Source organism: Grammomys surdaster, unplaced genomic scaffold (assembly GCF_004785775.1).
Source record: "Grammomys surdaster isolate TR1022 unplaced genomic scaffold, NIH_TR_1.0 61, whole genome shotgun sequence".
Classification (NCBI taxonomy): Eukaryota; Metazoa; Chordata; class Mammalia; order Rodentia; family Muridae; genus Grammomys; species Grammomys surdaster.
This window is the reverse complement of record NW_021604563.1, coordinates 16,210,376-16,230,663: the sequence shown is the minus strand read 5'-3', so window position 1 is coordinate 16,230,663 and position 20,288 is coordinate 16,210,376. Positions and strand designations below refer to the sequence as shown.

General features: G+C 33.3%; 1 protein-coding gene across 3 annotated transcripts in view; it reads left to right on the top strand.

Annotated features, from left to right (window-relative positions):
• The window catches only part of Dach2 (dachshund family transcription factor 2), a 475,334-nt gene that overhangs the window by 214,100 nt on the left and 240,946 nt on the right, over positions 1–20,288 (top strand). For all 3 annotated transcript variants that reach the window (XM_028783227.1, XM_028783156.1, XM_028783113.1), the window contains one exon: positions 18,512–18,624. In XM_028783227.1, the coding sequence (XP_028639060.1) occupies positions 18,512–18,624 (113 nt within the window). The remainder of the gene's footprint in view (positions 1–18,511; positions 18,625–20,288) is intronic.

The window sequence follows — 20,288 nt, the reverse complement described above, 5'->3', positions numbered from 1 at the left end:
AATGTGATGCTTTATAATTTATCAGTAAACTTTTCATGGCGTGTAGCCCTTATTGTAATGCTGGTGGTTTCCATGGTGTAAATACTTCAACCATAACTAATTTCAAAGATACCACTAAGAGGTTCTTAATATTTACATTGGTAAGTTATACACACAATTGATGGTTGCAAATAGATATAAGCTGACTCAAACATGTTACTAATTTACAACATAAATGATGCATAACAAGCAAAAGTGATGAGAATAAGAGACCGGATGCTCTGCTCTCAAAAGGAGATCTATATCACTCTAGCCAAAGCTCAGGAAATGTCATGGAAGAAGTGGAGAGAATCAAAGAGGTGAAGATGAGAGAAGTGCTGTTTTGATCAGGACAAGACTAAAGCATACATGAAATTACGGCAGCCATGATTACCTCCACAAAATAAAGTTAGACAAAAGTACAAGCTTAGAAGGAGTAGATGATGTCCAGGCCTCACTCTTACAGAGGAACTTTTAACAGTGGATAGTTACTAAGGAAAGGAAAATCGCAATTTTGGAAGATGAGGCCAAATGTAGCTTTCCCATGCTCCTGTGGATGGCCCCATACTTATTCACACATAGGCAGCATTTATTGGACTTAGTGAGTTATCAAAACAAACAAAAAGTTAAGAAGTTGGGATAGTCATGTGGGAGTATAGGGAAAAATTTATAGAGGATAAATAACGTATAGAAGTATCATATTTCATTGTACACATGCTTATAGTTCTCAAAAATAAAGGAATATATGTATGTGTGCTTGTATGTATGTAACTATTTTCTTCAAGCTCTAAAAGTGCTACTTTGAATTATAGTTGTTTATTAAAAGGATTATGTATATTTTTATATTAGTCAGTAGTAAAATAATCAAAACAAAAGAGAAGGAACATCATAACAATTCATGTAGCAAGCTTGAGACAAAATCCCCATGCTTTTGGTCTTAGATCCTAAGTAATACAGCACATCTCCTAAATGAATGTATTTTACCCACATCCTATACTCCTAGTCACTCCTTCAAGGAATAAAACTGTACAAAACAATGCCGTTTTAAGCAGAATTTTGGGAAAATAAACTATAGTCTTCCAGCATAATGTTTCAGAGGACAGGGGACAGAAACATCTTGTATTCATTGCAATTTATCTGGAACACAACTTACTTAGACTTTCTGTGGTACTCTTAGTCAGAGGTAATTAACCACCAATTTTAGAGCACCAACAATTGCACAATGTTAATGTTTAATTAGCGAAAGGGAAGCACCTGTAGTGTGGAGGAAGCGGCTCCAAGATTAGACTACACACATTCAGGTTACAACAAAAGGCCAATTAAATGAGCATAATTATCTTTGGGGAAAATATAGTTACTAAGTTATTAGATAGTGTCAACTTATAGGAAGTTAAATTAGTAAGCAAACTTTTGCATATATAATTCATTATTTACTTTTTTACTAATAAGCACCAATAATAAGTATTTGATAGCTTTTCTGTTTTTTTAGCACAAAGGGAGGCTGGTTGTTCTTGGGACAATTAAATAGATCTATGACAGTTTTAGCTGAATATGTCATCCTTTCTACTTGACATGTTGCTTCTCACAAAAAAAGTCCCTGGCCCATATTTTTATTTTTTCATATTTCGGAGTTCATCTGGGGAAGACTATTCCGAATGCTTTCTCACAGCAGTGACTTCCCTGCCATTTTAACATTTATAATTATCTTTTTGTGAAAGATAAAAAGATTTTAAATGATTGTTCTTGGCAGTGGGCCTAAGGTGAAACTCTGTTGTATTTAATGTGTAAATTATAATGTGTGCAGATGTGAAGAGGGATTTTGTGAAATGCTCATTTAACCACAAGATTTTAAAGGAAGCTGTCAGAGAGTTTGTACTACTTAGCAGTGAATAATCACTGAAAAACGCCTCATAATATGTTATATACAAAGGGTAAATGAGTAGTTTAGGTTAAATTCAACCAATAAATTTCTGGAAGACAGGAAGATAAAGGGAACAGTAGCTTGTCAGCAAGAATTTACCAAAAAGCTAGCCCTTTCTTTCTGACTGTTACTTCGGGAGATATTTGAAATAAATAATTTTCATGTATCTTAATGTAAATTGAGGATTATCTTGCTCATCAACAGGCCTTACTTCCCCTTCTTTTCAAGCTGAATTTATTTAAGGCTTTCCTAAACAAATGCATGTGTAGTAGAATCTGAGGATCTAGCTAGGAAACTAAAAGAAAACATCTTTAAATTTTTGCATCTTGTCAATTAAAAATAAATGTTCCTTTCCTAAATTTAGATTGTAAAAATATTCAGCGTGCTCCTCTTCTGTTGTAACAATTAATAACATTGCTACCTGTTTATTCTGCTCTTTTAAGCTAGTTGGGGGACAGTACTTCACAGTCATTAAATCTGGCTTTTATTGTACATCTAAAATTCCAAAATAGGAGATGGCTATTCAGTTAAGAGCGCTGGCTGCTCTTCCAGAGGATTCGGGCTTTGATTGCCAGTGCTCACATGGCGGCACATAAACATGTGTAACTGGAATAGTAGGGGATATGATACCTTCTTCTGGCCTTTGTGGCCACTGCATGCGTGTGATACACAATCATTCATGTAGATAATACACTCATACACATAAAATATAAATCTTTTAAAAAAGGACTCCAAATGAGAATTCACAAAAGTGCTTCAACTAGAACAGAACTAAGTATTCTGGGAGAGGGGGCAGGAATTCATTATTTTTCTTTTTTAATTTCTTTTATTGGATATTTTATTTATTTACAATACAGATGTCATCCCCTTTCCCCATTTCCCCTCCCTAGAAGCCCCTATCCCATCCCCCTCCTCCTTTTTGCTTTTATACCATTTTAATTACATGCATGTATTAAGGTCAGTTCTAGGTTGAGGGTCAAGTAAGACAATAGATGTAAATAGTCAAGGAATAAGCAAGACAATAAACACAAATAGTCAAGGAAAAAGCAAACATTAAATCCAACTATGTGAACACTCCCATCAATATTTTTCTTATCCCTCTCCCTCACTCCCTTTTTCTTACCTCAGCCTCTCCTTACATTCCTCCATTTTCTCCTTTCCTGGTGAGGTTTTCTTTCTTCTAGGTAATAATTCGGGTAAGGCCACACAGTAGTTACACAATAAGCAGTGCTTAAATAGAAAGATATACTATCAACAATAAATTTGTCCTCTGTATAAGTAGCTGTACTCTACTGATATATTTTTAATTGTAGAAGTTAGGGTATGACAAACTACTCACTTTACTATGATGATGAGATGAATTATTTACGTTAAAATCATGACTGAAATGATGAAAGCACTATAAAAATTCAGGAAAGACCAGGTTGTCCTGAAGATGGAAAGTGTTGGTGTGAAGATCTTTCCTGAGGTGGAGAAGTCATTTCATCATCCATCTTAGTGATGATGTTCAATTGTCAAAATTTTTATTAATGTTAGATTTTCCCATGGTTTTGATGTTGATGAATTTTATTTTTTTCCCAAGTAAAACAAGTAATGAGTTTTAAATTCTTAGAATAGGTATGAAGTCTTGGTTTGAAATTGTTTACTATGTGTATGTAGGTTGATTTTGTTTCATGATATAAATATATATTATTTCTATCATCTCCCACATTTGAGGGTGATATTTTAAATGATATCCATGATTGTATCACATGCCATGTCAAAAATAATATTTTTTCCTAGCTTAAAAACTCAAAAAATTTTCTAAGTGAGTGAATTTATATACTGTATAACCTATCTTGGACATTGTTGTAGTACAATAATTACAATAATTATTAATATAGGGCAATGAACTAAGTGAATTGATGACGAAATATAAATAGAGAATTATTAATCCACATTTATAACTATAATCCCTCCATGTCCATTTTGAAGAGGCTTTTAGTATATATTTTTAACTTTTCTCTTATACATGGGAATAGTTTTTATGATTTCAGGTTTTAAACAGTTTAGTTTTTGTGCCACACATATTCTCTCTCTGTCTCTCTCTCTCTGTCTCTCTGTCCCTCTCTCTCTCTCTCTCTCTCATTTTCTCATAGGATAATTTTACAACTTGCCAGGGAAGTTTTTTTCTTTGAACTGAATTTTTAGTTTAGCTATCATCAAGAATGTGTCATGAAAAGCATGCCTGTTCATATAAGAGCCTTGCCAGAATTCAATAATGACGTTAATTTAGGAATAAATTAATAGTATTAAAAGACAATTTTAGAAATTTAGATTAAATTTCCCTGGTGTTTTTTTTGTAGATCTCTTTTTTTGTTTATACAAACTATAGGATCAAACTATAATAATTCACACTCAAGAGAGCCTCATCTGAAAAAGTGTTCAAAAAGTAAAACCCTAAAGAATTTTTATATATTTATATATTTTTCAATTTTTTTCTATGTCAACCCCCTCATACAAATTATAGATATGAATATATGATACTGTGGTTTTAGAAAATATATTCCAGAATAGTTTAGTCATATTATGTCACTGAAAACTAGAATGACTAAACAGGAAAATAATAGTTAACTGCCCAATTTTGTGTGTATGTGCATGTCTATGTTTGTATGTGTGTTTGATTTAAGGAAAATAATACTAGAAAAGAAAATTTGGAATAGCTTGTCTGAATGTGATGTAATCATTGACTTTGCAAAGTTAAAACAGGTGAAAATGGCATTATGATTGAAACACTGTCAAAGAAAATGCATGGTGCCACCATTACAATATAAAGTGACAATCTAAACTGAAAAATATAGTACAAAGAAACCCACATAGGATTTAGAGATTATAATTCAAGAAGAAAAATAGTTTTGTGTGTGTGAAATGTGTTAGTCTTTATTTAGTTGCACTTGCAATTTTACCTTCAAATCTGGTTGTGATATTTGGATCTGCTCAATTTTATGTGGCTTTAAAATTAAAGGGAAGAGAGGAAATAGAATGTACCATCTTATACAGTTATTCTGAAACTGTGTTAAAATAAATACAATGTGGTATTATTTATATTCCTCTTACAGTATAACAGTTATCTAAAAATGTACCATCTTATAAAATGTTCCTTCTACATATCTGTGATTATAAGTTCTGTGGCCAATCTTTGTCCCTCCCCTCTTATCTATCTGTCCCAGCTTATGGTAGTCTCCATTCCATTTTCTGCTTCTGTTATGGCTGACTTCTGTAGATTTCAAATGTGAGAAAAATCATTCAGTGATTTCACCTTTATGCTTAAATTATTTCATTCAATATTATCTAATTTTACCCACATTGTCACAGAAGAATTTAAAACTAAATAATGGCTAATGTGTATGTGTGTGTGTGTGTATTACCTATGCTTTGTCCGTTCATCAGCTGATGAACTCTTAAGCTAGTAGATATCTATTTTGAATAGTAATAAAATGAATCTGATGATTCAAGTGACTCTTTAACCCATTATTCAACTTCCTTTGGATCTATATTCAGTAGTAGGACAGCTGGTTCAAATAGATGTTATGCTTTTCTAATATATTTTAGGACCTCCATGTATTTTTCATTATAGTTTTATAAGTTTACATTTTCACTCTTTTACTCAACACCCTTGCCACCCCTCATTTATCCCGTCTTGTTGATAATAACCATTGCAGCACTAGTGAAATAATATCTCATTGTAACTGTTTTTTTTCCTCTGACAATTCAAGATCTTTAGGAATTTTTTCATATACTTATTAGCAAATTTCTTATTCTCTATTAAGAATTTTCTGCACAGAATCTTACTTATTACAGTTGTCTTCTTGTTTGAGTTCCATACAAATCATATTGTATTTATATGATGCATAGTTTTAAAGAAATGTATCCAACTCTGCAAGTAACATTTTTTAAATCTTGATATGGGTTTGGGCATTTTTGTTAGTGTCAATATGTTTATGTATTTCTTGGCTTTCTTTTGTAATGCATTGGTAAAAGTGTCTATTTACGAAAATACTCATGATAATTTGACTTCTATAGATTCACAACACACTTTAAAGTAAACTAATGTGACACTCTCCCTTTTTTGGCTTAAGATTTGTTTTCTTTAATTTACTGACATTATGCTAGAGATTTCTCTGATCACGATAGGTACTTTGAACATTTTAAAACTATTTTCAAATAATATGTTCTATTCTTTGAATGTTTCATAAATTTAATCAATGTATGTTTACCATATATATCCCTCACTTCCTTCTCCAACTCCCCTTAATGCCTCCTACGTCATCTCCCTCATATCTGCATATCTTTTACATTTATTGTTAATAACTTCCTGTATATAACAGAGTTGCCCATGTGCCCATGAGTCAATAGCCATCCACTTGCCATAAGAAACCTGCTTAACATGGCTGTTGCAATAATCAACTTAGAGCAGCTTTGGTTATCAACATAAAATAAAGCCAGTCACAATCCTCCTAAGGATTGAGGAAGTTGGCCAGAAGGTCCTACCCTTATCAGTAGAGAGCTGATGTCTACTAAAGGACAGTCATCCAAGAAAAACTAAGAATTGGAGGAAAACAGCTTAGAGTTGAAGAGATATATTTTGTTTCATAGTTTAAGACATCTCAGATCGCTGTAGTTTGTTTGGCAAGGTATAACATCAAGACAGGGGGGTGTTCACCCCATGAGAGTCAGGAAGGAGAGAGGGAAAAGATGAGGAGGGAGGGGTAAAAGTGAGCAACATACTCCTTTGTTCCAGGACACACTAACAATAGCGTAATTCTTCCAAGAGGACTCTGTCTCCTCTGTTTCATAACTTCTGAATAGTGCCACTGGCTGGAAATAAAGACATTATCATAGTCTTTTTTAAGGGACAATTACGGTCCAAATTATAATGTCTTCTGTCTTTGATACTATCCTGTTGGATTCTTGTAAATGTCTTATGTTCTGGTGAGGCTCTGTTTCAGAATTTTCTGATAGTAGCCTAAATATTTGGTATGCTTATGTTTTGGTTACCTACATGACAGGAAGTTCTCACACTGGATCATTGGATATTTCTCTGGTTAGTCATATTACTTATATATTATAACCATGATAGACAGAAACTGAAAAGTTTGTTTTGTGACCATCACTGAGGCTGACATCCTCAGGTCAATTTCTGTGGTTACAAATAGGCAAAACTGCAGTGGTTTTCTGGTTGACTAGATCATAGTATCCTATTGCAGTTATGGAATGTAGTAGTTTATTTTGAGGGCTATTTCAAGATCTATAGTATGATTGGAGTCAAGGCTCTATAGGTTATTTTATGAAAGAACATCATTCTAAGTTTCTAGTAGGCAGATATACTGTCATTCTACAGGAAATATAGACAGAACCAAAATAAAGAGATGTTAAGAATCTTTTGAAGATAATGCCTAGTTTGTCTGACATTAGTTCACAGAACACAGCTGAGAGATGCTTTAGCTGAATTTTTGGGTAACTTATGGGTAACCTGCTTAACCCTTGTCAATAAGAAATACCTGCCTACTAAGATACCAGTGTATAGGGCTATTCCTTGATTTGTAGGCAAATGATACATTTTGTGGGATCAAGGTTAAATGAGGCTATTGTCAAGCTCTTACTGGGGAAATGGGCTATTTCTGGGTTGGATGCTTGAGACATAATTTGTAGGTCTATCACCTAAATACTTTCAAAATGATTTTCCTAGGCCATAGGTTCCACTGAGACATTAAAACCTCCTATATGATCTCTAGGATTCTGAAGATAGTCTTTGTCTTTGTATGCAGGTAGAATTATTGTCTCTGAGATTGATCAAGAGAGTTACTTATAATTTTATGCATTGAACATCTTTAATGAAGTAAAATGGACATGTTTTAGAGGGTAAAATCATAGTGTTGAACAATGGATTCAGACAACTTGATAGCATTTCACTTCTATTTTAACACATAACTTGAAGAACTTCCTTGTTCATTTCTAGATTTGAAATTAGGCTTTGTTAATGATCCTTCAAAATTATGCATACATATACACAAAGCATGTATGGATAGGGAGCCTGTCTCACTTCTTCCTTTCAGTACTGGGATTTTGTCATGGTTGAAACTGTACAAGCCCTGTGCATGCTGCCACAGTCTCTGTGGGTTAATATGTGCAAGGTCTTGTATGTAGAAGACATTGTATCTTAGAGTCATTCATCTACCCTGACTTTTAAAATCTTTCTACCAATTTCATATAGATCCCTGAGCCTTGTGAGGAGGGGTTTTATAGAGCCATCCCATTTAGGACTGAGTGCTCCAAAGTCTCTCTCTCACACTTATTGTTTGTTTATAGGCCTCTGTGTCAATTGTTATCTACTGCAAGAAACTTCTTTGATGAGGGTTGAATGATGCACTTACTATGAGTATAGTAATATAATTGAATTCCTATCCGTGGCCATCAATATAAGGAGGTTAATTATTTTCACTTTCTTAATCAACTAATTTACCTTCCTAAGATTTCCTTAGGTTGGACATTAACACTATGCTGGCTGCTTTCTCTGATTAAATTTCATATTTGAAGTGCCAAATATCTAGATCATTAGAGGATTACACAGAGACTGGCAATTGCTGAAGAAACATTATATGCTCAGTATGAAGGACTATGTTTTCATTAGTGTTAATAGACTCCTTAATGGTCATTTTAAAGTATCCTTTGGAATAACCATTAAATATGGCCTATATGTTGATAAGGGCTAGCAGGCAGAGGAAAAAATGAAACTAAACAAAACTTAAAATAGCAGTCAGCACAGCAGATTATGTGAACCCTTCCCAAGGCAGCAAAGTTTAAAAACATTGGCCTCAGCAACCCAAATACTATGGCATTTTTCATAGTCAAAGAGTTCTTCTATCAAATACTATAATTAACAGAGTAAATCCAGTAGTCGAGCTGGCATGTTGCCACATACTTATAATGCCAGATCTGATATTTATACTTTATTTTCTATGTGGTAACTAAAAAATTAGCTCTTATAGAGCAGACAAAAACATGATGGAATAAATATTTCATCACAATTCTTGGAATGCTTTAAGTAGATTTTATTTAAAAAACAACGAAGCAACCTGTTACATGTAGTTAGAGCGTGATGAAGCAATGAAGACTTGACCAAGAGTATCAGAGGTAACTGAAAAGAGAAATTAGAATATTGATAGTACATATAACAGTGAAATACAAATACTGAAGATTGGCAAGGAAAGACAACAAGAGAAGACTGAAGAGTGGAGTTTAGGGATGATTATGAGATTTAAAATGGTAGTGCAGTGCATCAAATGTGAATGTTCAAACTCTTGCTAGATGTTTTCCACAGTTATATACTTAATGATGAATTTATTTTTCCAAAGCTACCTAAAACTGATTTGATATACATTGGGGGAGCCATTTCTTTAATTTAAAACATTCTGAGATTTTTCTAAGGAACATTGATTCTATTGATGTTAATCGTAGCTATTCAGCAGAATCAGAAGTTTCTCCAAAGAATTCATGTCAGAAAACAGCAATTCCACTATATAACTGTTGTTTTATTATACTAAAACTTAATTATAATTCAGTAAATGCTTGTCAAACAACAAACTCCTTCAAAGATAGTAACACTAGGCTTAGAATACATTTCGTTTAAATAGAGAACAAACAGTCTGGTAAATGAAGGAGCAGAAGGGGCTGGCTGCCCCATGGGGAGAGCAAGAACACCAACCAAACAGAGCTCCCAGGGTCTAATCCACCAGCCTGGGAACACACATGGAGGGATCCATGGCTCCAGCTGTATATGTAGGAGAGGATGGCCTTGTCTGGCATAGGTGGAAGAGGAGGTCCTTGATCTCCTGAAGGCTGGATGCTCCAGTGTGGGAAAATTCGAGGGCGGGTATGTGGGAATGGGTGGGTGAGTGGGGGCACACTCTCATAGAAGCAGGAGGAGGGGGGATGGAATAGAGAGTTTCTGGGGGGATTGGGGATAGAGGATAACATCTGAAATGTAAATAAATAAAATATCCAATAAAAAACTTCACAGTTATACATTGTATGAAGTAATTAACCAACTCTTGAGTTTTTAATGATATCTGATTTCTTCTTCAGCTAGGCTAAAAACAAATATTTAAAATTAGCAAGTAAATGAAACATTTCAATTGTAAATAGTGCCTGTAAGCAATTCAATTCTTTACACTTATAATATGAATGCTTAAGCATGGATTTTCCGATGAACCTTGATACTCTATGCATTAGCCCTTCAAACTCGAGGTTATTCTTTATCTTTTCAGTATCCTTATGCTAAAATTATTTTTCCAAAAGTTTCCTCCATTTAACAAGTCCAAATTTACCTTTTAGATACACTTAAAATTATCACAAATATAGTGAACCAATATCAACTCCTCCTTTTATTAGTAGCTCTCAGAGATACTTAAGCTACCATGAACCAAGAACTGCTTCATGTCCAGTTTCACATAAGCACCATTTTATAAGAGTTACCATAGTGACCCCTTTCTGTTCTGGACTTGAACCATTCCATTTATGGCAGATGTTAAATGCTCATTTTTCATGGATTACTTTTTTTCGTAGTTGCTGAATAGGTTGCTGCTGTCATTGATATAGACTGGAACATAATCTAGTGCAATGGTTAGACGACTGATTAGTTTGCTATTACTGAGAAAGGATGAATTCAGGTTGCTGTGCAGAATGTTTTTCTTCATAAACACAGAAAGGTCAGGTAGAGTTTAACTACCATTGGCATCTTTGATACATTGTAATAAATGTCAACCTCAAATATTAATCCACAATGCAATTAAAATTCTTAGTGTTCCAGCAAAAATATAATGACTTAGTTAAACATGCACATAGGTAATCATTACGAGTGCTTTCATAGGCAGGTGGACAACATCTTCAGATATATTGTCAGTTTTTATTTTCAATATTTATCGTAAGATAAAACATTACACATTCATGATACTGTGTTGAAGGATTTTAAACATCAATAATTCTAAAAAGTGAAGAAGGAGTCTTGCATTACTATGGACAGTTCCCTTTTAAGGAATTCAGTTGAAGTGTTCTCATATGCTGTTAGTAAATATATCCTTATCTGTCAGTAAGTAAATGTTTGGCTGTTTTTTAAATCTGTAACAGAATGCAGTCTTTGTTTCTTTAAGGAATAGTACAAAAAGTTGTCTGACAAAGATGACCTAACCTTATTTACCATGAAATTAACTACTGCTTATATAATTTATATTAAATAATGTAAAGATTCAAGACACCATGGATTTATAGTGTTTTTTTTAATTTCAAATAAAGAAACCACCTTACTCTAGCCTTAATTTTTGATTCATAAATGTATAGTTGTATAAAATAAAAGAAGGTTAACAGGGAAGTTTCATAATCTCAGTCGGGAAAGAATCAGCTTCAGTGTGCATTACAATTGGAGACAGATATGACCCGGAATGTCATATGTTGCTCCTAGACTTACTAAGCTCTCTTGGAGAGCTGCGCACTTTAGAAAGTTTATAAGTTGTTTGTGAATCTAGTTCAATCACAGAAGTATGAAGTGCCATTATTATTTATGTGATTTTTTTTAAATCTCACACATTAAGTTCTACTAAACAGTTTCATCAAATGAAGAAGAAAGTCGTATTAGGATAAATTACATAAAAAGATAGACCCAGATAAAATCAGTAGACTGAAATAATTTAAATGTACATAATCTTTAGATGTTACAAATGGTATTAATTCTATAAAACAGAATCTCTTAATAGTTTAGCTAAATAATGTAGGAATATCATTGCTATTTTGTGGGGTTATCTGACACATTTCTCAGTAACTTCTTTTTATATAGTATATAAGGTTGACATACCAGCAGAGCTATTTGTGTAGGCACTTTAAAGGAGGGGGTGTTTTATTTTAAACAGTACAAATAACCTTGTAATTAAACTGAAACAAATAATTGCCAAGAAGCAATTATCATTCAATTAAAGAGTAATTACATGGTTATTTGTGCTCTGTAACATAAAGCATTACTGAGATCAGTAATGCAATCAATATTTTAGTGGAAACAGGATGTTGCAATGATGGACCTTTCAACCTATGCTGATTAAATTGTCATCCAAATAACAGTTTCCTAGTTAAATTACCACATGTTTATTTGTCTTGATTAATATGTAAATATCTGCCTGATGATAATAAAACATTTTAAGATAAGAAGCATCACAGTATCATCTATCAAGATGTGTGATCTTTCCCAGCATTTAAAGAATTCTACATAGTCTTTATCATTTTCTGAGGATTATCTTAGAAATTAAACATTAGAAGTTTAGAACTACTAATGTGTTACTATATATTGTAATTCAGTATGAAATAATAATGTTAATTCTATTGCACATTTAATAGAATTTTACTAATGATAGATTATTTTCACTAACATAATTTTCTATAACTTTATTCTAGGTGGTTAAATCTTGCAAAAATATTAAAGTTGATGATATCTGCATGGGATTCCTGTTCAAATACACTTAAACATGTTTATAAAGAGATATCACATCACCATCCTCATTAAAGATTCAATAAAAATTTAAATAATATTGTGAACGTATATAATAATGTCACTAGAATACACAATTTTTAAAGACAGAACTTGTTCTATGTTTTTACATTATACTAATAGAAAAATCATAACAAATAACAGTTTTTCCAGCTTACATTTTAATCTATGTATAGCCCTACCATAGGCAGTGGATACCTAGTACAAATTTGTTTACTGAATGACTGGACAAATGATATTGTTTATATATATATATATATGTGTGTGTGTGTGTGTGTGTGTGTGTGTGACTGTAGTTGCAGTTAGCTGTTAATCAAGTATTTAAGCTTCTTGTGTCTCTCAGAGTATAATAGAGTAACATCTACCAGATACTTCTTTGACATTATATAGTCAGATTTGAATAGATCATAGGCTGAAGCTTATATAATTGCAGCAAACTACAGGATGTGAAATACAATGATTTTCTGATTAATAAATTGGTACAAATAACTGTTCATTTATAAAGTAGAAAAAATAATTCTGAGAATATTTGGAAACTGTAGAAACAGTGAAATAAATATTTTCCATCTATCAACAAATGGATTTAATTAACAAATTACTGGGCTTCCTGTATGCTACAAACCCTAAGAATTTGTAAAAATTCAGTGACATATACCATTAGCCATGCATATATATTCATGAAGCTCATGCTCTAGTTTGGGGGATTCACAATCAATCATGATAAAAGGATAAACTAGAAAATTAAAAGCATAAATGAATGGAGAATTTGATCCCTGGTGTTTATTTACATGTGTGTTAGATATGACATAAGCCATGCATTCTCCAGTATATATCCATCCAATTTTAGAAGTCAAAGTGGAACCTCTAAACCAAGAGTCATCTAGTATCTCTCAATTCATTTGAAGAGTACTGTTTTGAATAGGGAGAACACACACACACATACACACACACACACACACACTGAAATCTTGTTAAGCTAGACAGCTTTTAAAGTCTTTTGTTAACAGTTGGCTGTCATATGGTTTCTCATATTTGAAGGGGTATCAAGGAGCATACTTTAGCTGACAGTGTGAGAAGTGATTCAGGGACAAAGCACTGAATCAGGAGGAAAGTACAAAACCAAGAGTGTGAGTTTAAGTACGAGCCTTGAGATCTGATGAACACAAGACAGAATAAAACATTTAGAATGTGTAGATATAGTGAATATTATTTAACAAAATAATTTATCTTCTTTAAATGATAAACATTTTTAACTGATCTTGGTCTCCTAAAGCATATTTGAAGTAAAAAAGTATGTTTCCCTTTCTGCATCCTTAAAAGATATAGGAAGACGTTAAATAGGGCCAAGCTAAACAGGGCAACTACACTGAATTAAATAAAATAAATTATGACCCAGAATTGAATAGAAAGTAAATGAGAAAAACAGTAAATCAGAAAAAAAAAAACAATGTTTCTTGCTAGGTTGCTACACAATATTGATGTGTAATAGAAGAAAATAACACTAGCACAATTAGTGAAAAATGAGCCTGGTAATAGTACCTGTGTGTAAAGTTTCTAGGCCTTGTCCTTTTTAAACAGCAGAGTTTGCTTTATATTGATGGAGAGCTTCACTTCTGCAAAGTTGATAGGATGTAGTTCAACTTCTATTTCGTTGTGAACAAGAAGCTATTGTTTTGGAAATGTTGCCTGTCTGAAAGAAACACATACATTTTTTAGTGTTTAGTGTATTTAACACAGTATTTTGTAGTATTAATTAAAAGTCTGTTTATTCTTCTTTATAAAATGTATTTCTATTAAAAGGAAATAACAGCATCTTATGCAAGATTAAAAGTAATATGCGAAATATTGGGCCTAAAAGATGTTCAATACCTAAAGGTACTTATTGATAAACCTAAGGACCTGAGTTCAATCTCTAGGGCCCACATGATAAAAGGAGGGAAGTGCCTCCCACTAGTTCTCCTCTAACATCCTTAAACATGCTGTGACATGCAATGCTGCCACATAACTAAAAAGTAAGTGTAATAAAATATATAGTAACTTGTGAATAACTTTATTCTAATATTCTATTGTTCATATGTCTACAAATTGTGTCAAGCCCCAAATGATGAAAATAGATATACACATTTGTATTTTATTACAGAAACTGTCATTTGTTTATTCCCCATCCCTTTGTACCCATGATTAAACTCAGGACTCTGTACATACAAGGCAGGCTTTTACCACCTTACTATAAATGACAGTTTCTGAAAATATCATTTCTGAATTTTGCAGTAGAGCTAAGAATGTGTGAATACAACAGTTTTAATTAATGCTTAAGTGTTGTTTCAAGTAGAATATATGGGCAGCAACTGTTAGACTTGATATGTTCAAACCAAAGAAGACAGAAAGTCGGGTGGATATGGAGGGGGGAAGAGATGGAATAAGGGTAAATATGACACATTATAAAAATTATTTTTTAATTGTTTGAAGCATTCTTCTTTATTTTTTCCCAATCTGCTTTTATACGATTTTAATTACATGTCATTATTAAGGTCAGTTCTAGGTTGAGAAACTAGCAATAAAATAGATGCAAATAGTTAAGGAACAAGCAAGGCAATAAACACAAATAGTCAAAGAACAAGCAAGGTAATACACAAAGTCCCTTGATCACTCTCATGATCACTGTTTCTAAGGGCTTATCAGGATGACTAAAATATATGAGCCTACTTCCCTGTCCTAGCCCAAAGTCATTTTAATGTCTGAAGCCTACTTTTTTGTTCTAGTCTAAGATTTAGATTCCTGCCTGTAACTACCTTCTTGTTCTAGCCTAAGATTTAGATTCATCTCTGAAATTATTTCTTTGTTCTAGCCTAATGTCAGATTCCTGCCTAAAGCCCATTTCTTTGTCCTTGGAAAATGTCAGATACCTGTCAAGAAGCCCCCAAAGCTCTCTACATCTCTCCCTATTTTATTTCATAAACAAAACTAAGCCTGACTTAGGTCATTCTGAAAAGAATGCTTTCCTTACCCATCATGGAATATGCATTATCAAGAGCAATGCACTTATGTCTTAGGCTAGTAAGGCTCTGTGCAGAAACTTACCCATCCTTGCCTTGCCAGCTTGTTAAACTAATAATTCTGTCTGGGGGTCCATTTTCAGTTTCAAGTAATGTACTTCAGCTGTCAACATGTTGATGCTGTTAAAAACAAGCTTTAACACTGTGGGCAGAAATAAAATTATTCCCAGAACAAAAATGGCTAGCATGATCAAGCTATATATGCCATTCTTGAAACTTGACCGAAATGGAATACTGACCTCAGGCCATGGATAATTTTATCTGCATTATCTGCAGCATCAAAGTTCAGCAGAACAGCATTCTTTAAATTAATAATCTCACTGTGCAAAGTTAAAACATCCAGAGAGTTGTCAGAATTATGCCAAATACCATACAAGTGTCCTTAAAATTTTTCCTAATTATAATGACTATCATCGTAAATTTTAAAAGTAACACAAATCCATTGGTCTTTGGCCTGACATTCAAGATAGCTCCTTACTCTTAAACTCTGAACCTCCTTTCAATAATTTGAATAGGATAAGGAGCATAAATCCATTGTTGCAAACACCTATCTAAAGCCTCTTGAATACTCAACACATTAGTAATATTTTTTTTTTGCTAAATGATTAACAAAAGTAGTGATCTGAACTTCTTGTGTCAAAGCAATTGCAAAAGCAGTAGTGCTAGCAATTAATATAGTTAAAGCTGTTATACCAGCAATAATCAAGCCCACTACAGTCTTGCTTCTATATAAATCCCGACTCACTTCTTCCAGTACTTGCAAGCTTTTTTCAGAATACCAATGTCCTGTAATACTCAAGGCAATAAAACAAAAGCTTGTTGATAGACCCCTGTCACAGACATGCCAGGTTTCAACACAGTAACACAATTAGAAAGTGTACAATCAAAGCAGCTTACATTAAATACTGTAGAAGAAACACAAGTAATTTTAACATGACAATTAAAAGAGCCTTAACATATAACTGACACTTGTTTGAAATCCAGATCCTGTCCCAACATTGTCTATTGCTAACATAACATCATGGAGATAACTTCTAAATATGTCTCTGAAAATGTCCAGAAGCATCCTTTCAAATGAAGACTGTTATTTCCAATATTGGATTGATTTCTAGACCAGTCCATGATTGAGTCTGAATAACTGGTCACATTTAAGAAAGATATAAAAGTCATTATAACTTCTCTTTTTGATTCTTGGTCTCACAAGGTCTAAAAGCTTGAGGCAAGGCAGCATGCCCCATATGGGATATAGGCAAGCACAGGTGGGTGGGAACATATGTCCAATACAGCTTCCTAGTCACCATTGTCAGATTACTCAGCAAGCTCACAGGTCAGCATCATTCTTTGTCCTGGCGTCACCATGTCTCACCCTTCACTCTGGCAGCCACCATGCTCCTTCAGCATCCTGCAGAAAAAAATACAAACATGTCTTCTTCCCCATATTAAATATGTGATTGGGATCATGCCATATGCCAGTAAATGAATTTTTCCTTTTCACCTAGGCATAAGTATGCTTAGTTGTAGGGTGCCATAGATACTCAGTAGAATGTCTTTGGCATCCAAATTTTTAAAAATTTAAAATAAAAAGAACATGATTTAATTAAATTTGTGGTATATGGGAATATACCTCTCCCCTTTTTATTTTATGAAGATATTACTTTAAAGTTCCTTGGGCACATTCCACAATACCTTGTCCTTGAGGCTTATAAGGAATCCCAGTAATATGGGTAATATTAAATTGTTGACAAAAAGTCTCAAATGCTTGACTGCAAATAGCCAGTTCCACTATCTGTTTTAATCTGATTTGGAACAGCCAACATAGAAAAACAATGTAGGCAATAACTAATTACATTTTTAGTTGCTTTTTTAAAAAGCAGTTACAACTAGAAAGCTTGAGAAGATGTCAATAGAAACGTGTACATATTTTAATTGTCCAAAATCAGAAATATAAGTAACATCCATTCCCTATATTTGATTAGGTATAAATTCTCAAGGATTAGCACCATTATGTGGTACAGGTAGAAACTGAGGACATTCAGGACAAGTCTTTGCAATTTGATGTGCACATTCTCTAGAAATACCAAATTGTTGTCTCAAGCTATTATTCTTTTGATGATGTACAGAATGAGATTGTTTGGCTAACTGTTCCTGTGCAAGGCTTATAATCTGCCTTGTATACAAATCTCCTGTGGCATTGCCCTAAGGGGTCCAAACAGTCAAGTATGAGCTCTTAAATGTTCTATAAAGTTAAGGAACAGTATGATCTCTTAAATTGAGTTGTATTTGCATAAGTAATTGCAAAATTTGAAAATTAGCGTTATCTAAGTTCTTAGATAGAACCAAAATTCTTAATGGACCAATAAAACTGTGTGAAGAAATATTTGATCTGAGAAAAAGATAGCCTACACGGCAAATTTTCTTTGTGTAGTCACACCAAAAGAAGCAGAACAAAATCAACATACTAGGAATGAGTTTCCATTGTTCCTCATCGGTTTCCAGCAGCTGTGGAAATGCTAACAAACACTATGTTTTATTCCACAACCCATGGCTCTCTACTCATTTCCTCTGCTATGTTAAGTGCAGGCTTACACTGTACAATTTTATATAGTCTGAATTCTGTGACTCATTGTCTCAGACCTTAATAGCCTATATAGATACCAGGGAACACATAGCTTTAAGGACAGGATGTAGTTTAGGGGTTCTTCACAACAGGTGGTTTGTATTCCAAAGTACTGCTTTACAAATGAAAGGTAAAGAGAAAATTGATTCTTAGCAGCTTTAATATTAACCATAATTACATTGTGAAATTTATTGCAAACTGTTGGTTCTTCTTATTAACCCATGTCAGTCTCTAACGTAATGCTTTATGTATTCTTGACAATTACATAAGATCCAAAAAGCAAATGTATCAAGTAATAGTATTTGAGTTTTGTCTTTGTTTTCCAACAGTTCAAGGCCTGGCAGGCCTCCTAAGCGTTCCTTGGGAGTGTTGCAAGATAATGCCCGACTTCTGCCCCATGCAGTCCCAGGCCTCTTATCACCAGGACTTATCACTCCAACAGGTAATGCAATCCACCAGCCTTGTCTCTTTTTATTTTACTCCCAAGACTTCAAAACAAACTAATATTGATGTAAGTCTCTTTTCTATCAAAGATTTTCAAGTTCTACTTGAGGTTACATCATTGAATATTTTTAAGGTATTCATGCAGACATAATTTTTATTTAAACTTCAATGACTAAAATTAAATGGATATGATTTTCTAAATGTCATATCCTTATGCGAAATCTCTTTCAATATGTATATTGAGTGCTGGGTGCAAAGATGTGGAACAAACAAATTAGCATCATCAGAAAGTTCCTTGTGAGATGCTTAACTTATGCACCTCACCAATACTTTTTTTGTTCTGTTTGAGTATCTCTGTATATTTTAAGATATTAGACAAGATTAAGAAAGTGGAAAAAATACAAATACTCTGATGAACATAAATATACTAGTAAGTAAATCTGTGGGTGGTAATTGTCCTGAATAATTTTTTGGAACTGTGAAGTAAGCTAGTAATAATACCAATTTCATAAATTATCATAGAACTCTCTTGATACTCTAAAAATGCTAATGGGTATACAAAACAATTGAAAAATTATCTTAACAATTCTCCAGTAGAAACTAAAATCTTTGACACTATTATATCAAGGAAAAGTTAAGGGAAAGTCATTATCTATTTATTATCTATGAATAACTTAAATGTATTAAGTACTTATCTTATTTTGGTTCTAATTCCTTAGAGTAGTGGTCTTGGCTGTTCTAGAATTAAGGACAAAGGATATAATAGTCATATTGGTGCATGGCAGAGACCATAATATAACTAGATACATGTAGTCATAAGATTACAAAGATGTATGCACATTAGTCTATGAAACAGAAGTGTAAAGTCTGAACCGTTTTCACAATTCCATATGAGCCACACAAAAACATACATACAAAAAGAAAAACTGAAATGAAAAAGAAAGTTGTGAAATATATTTTAGATGTATCTGGTCCATAAGGGAAAGAGAGACCGCTTAACTTAGTAAATCAAATGCTAGTTTCACACACTCTCTTGACTTCGAAAATTTCAATTATAAAAGATCAGGGTCATAGTGAAAACAACTTCCTCCTCCTCCTCCTCCTCCTCCTCCTCCTCCTCCTCCTCCTCCTCTTCCTTCCCTTCCTCCTCCTTCTTAAATATAAGAGAGCTAATATCCTGGAAACAATATAGCTAATTAGTTGTAGGTGATCATATTTTCACTATACTTGAACACTGTCCATTTAATTTTTGATGATTATTGTATTTGATCACAGTGTTTGATAGCTTCTTTAAATTAGTTGAAGACTAGTATTACTGTGTATGGATATACTCTTTTTACAAGATGTAAAAAAATCTTCTGACTGTCTGAAATCTACTTTTTACATAGAGAAAATTAAGTTATAAATTGTTGCATGTAACACTATCTTGGGTGAATTACTTCAGTATAGATGGTTAATGGATTAATATGATTAAGTTAATGAAAAATACAAACATTGCCAAAATCCAGTTGTCCTAATGCCATACTACAGCATCATTGCTTCTCGCTGTACTGAGAGGATCACCTTCTTTGTGCTGGACATCCCACAGTGTGTGATTTCCATCTGAATGATCCTGTAGCCACCTCCTAAGTGGGAGATCACATAAAAAACATAGTCATTTGC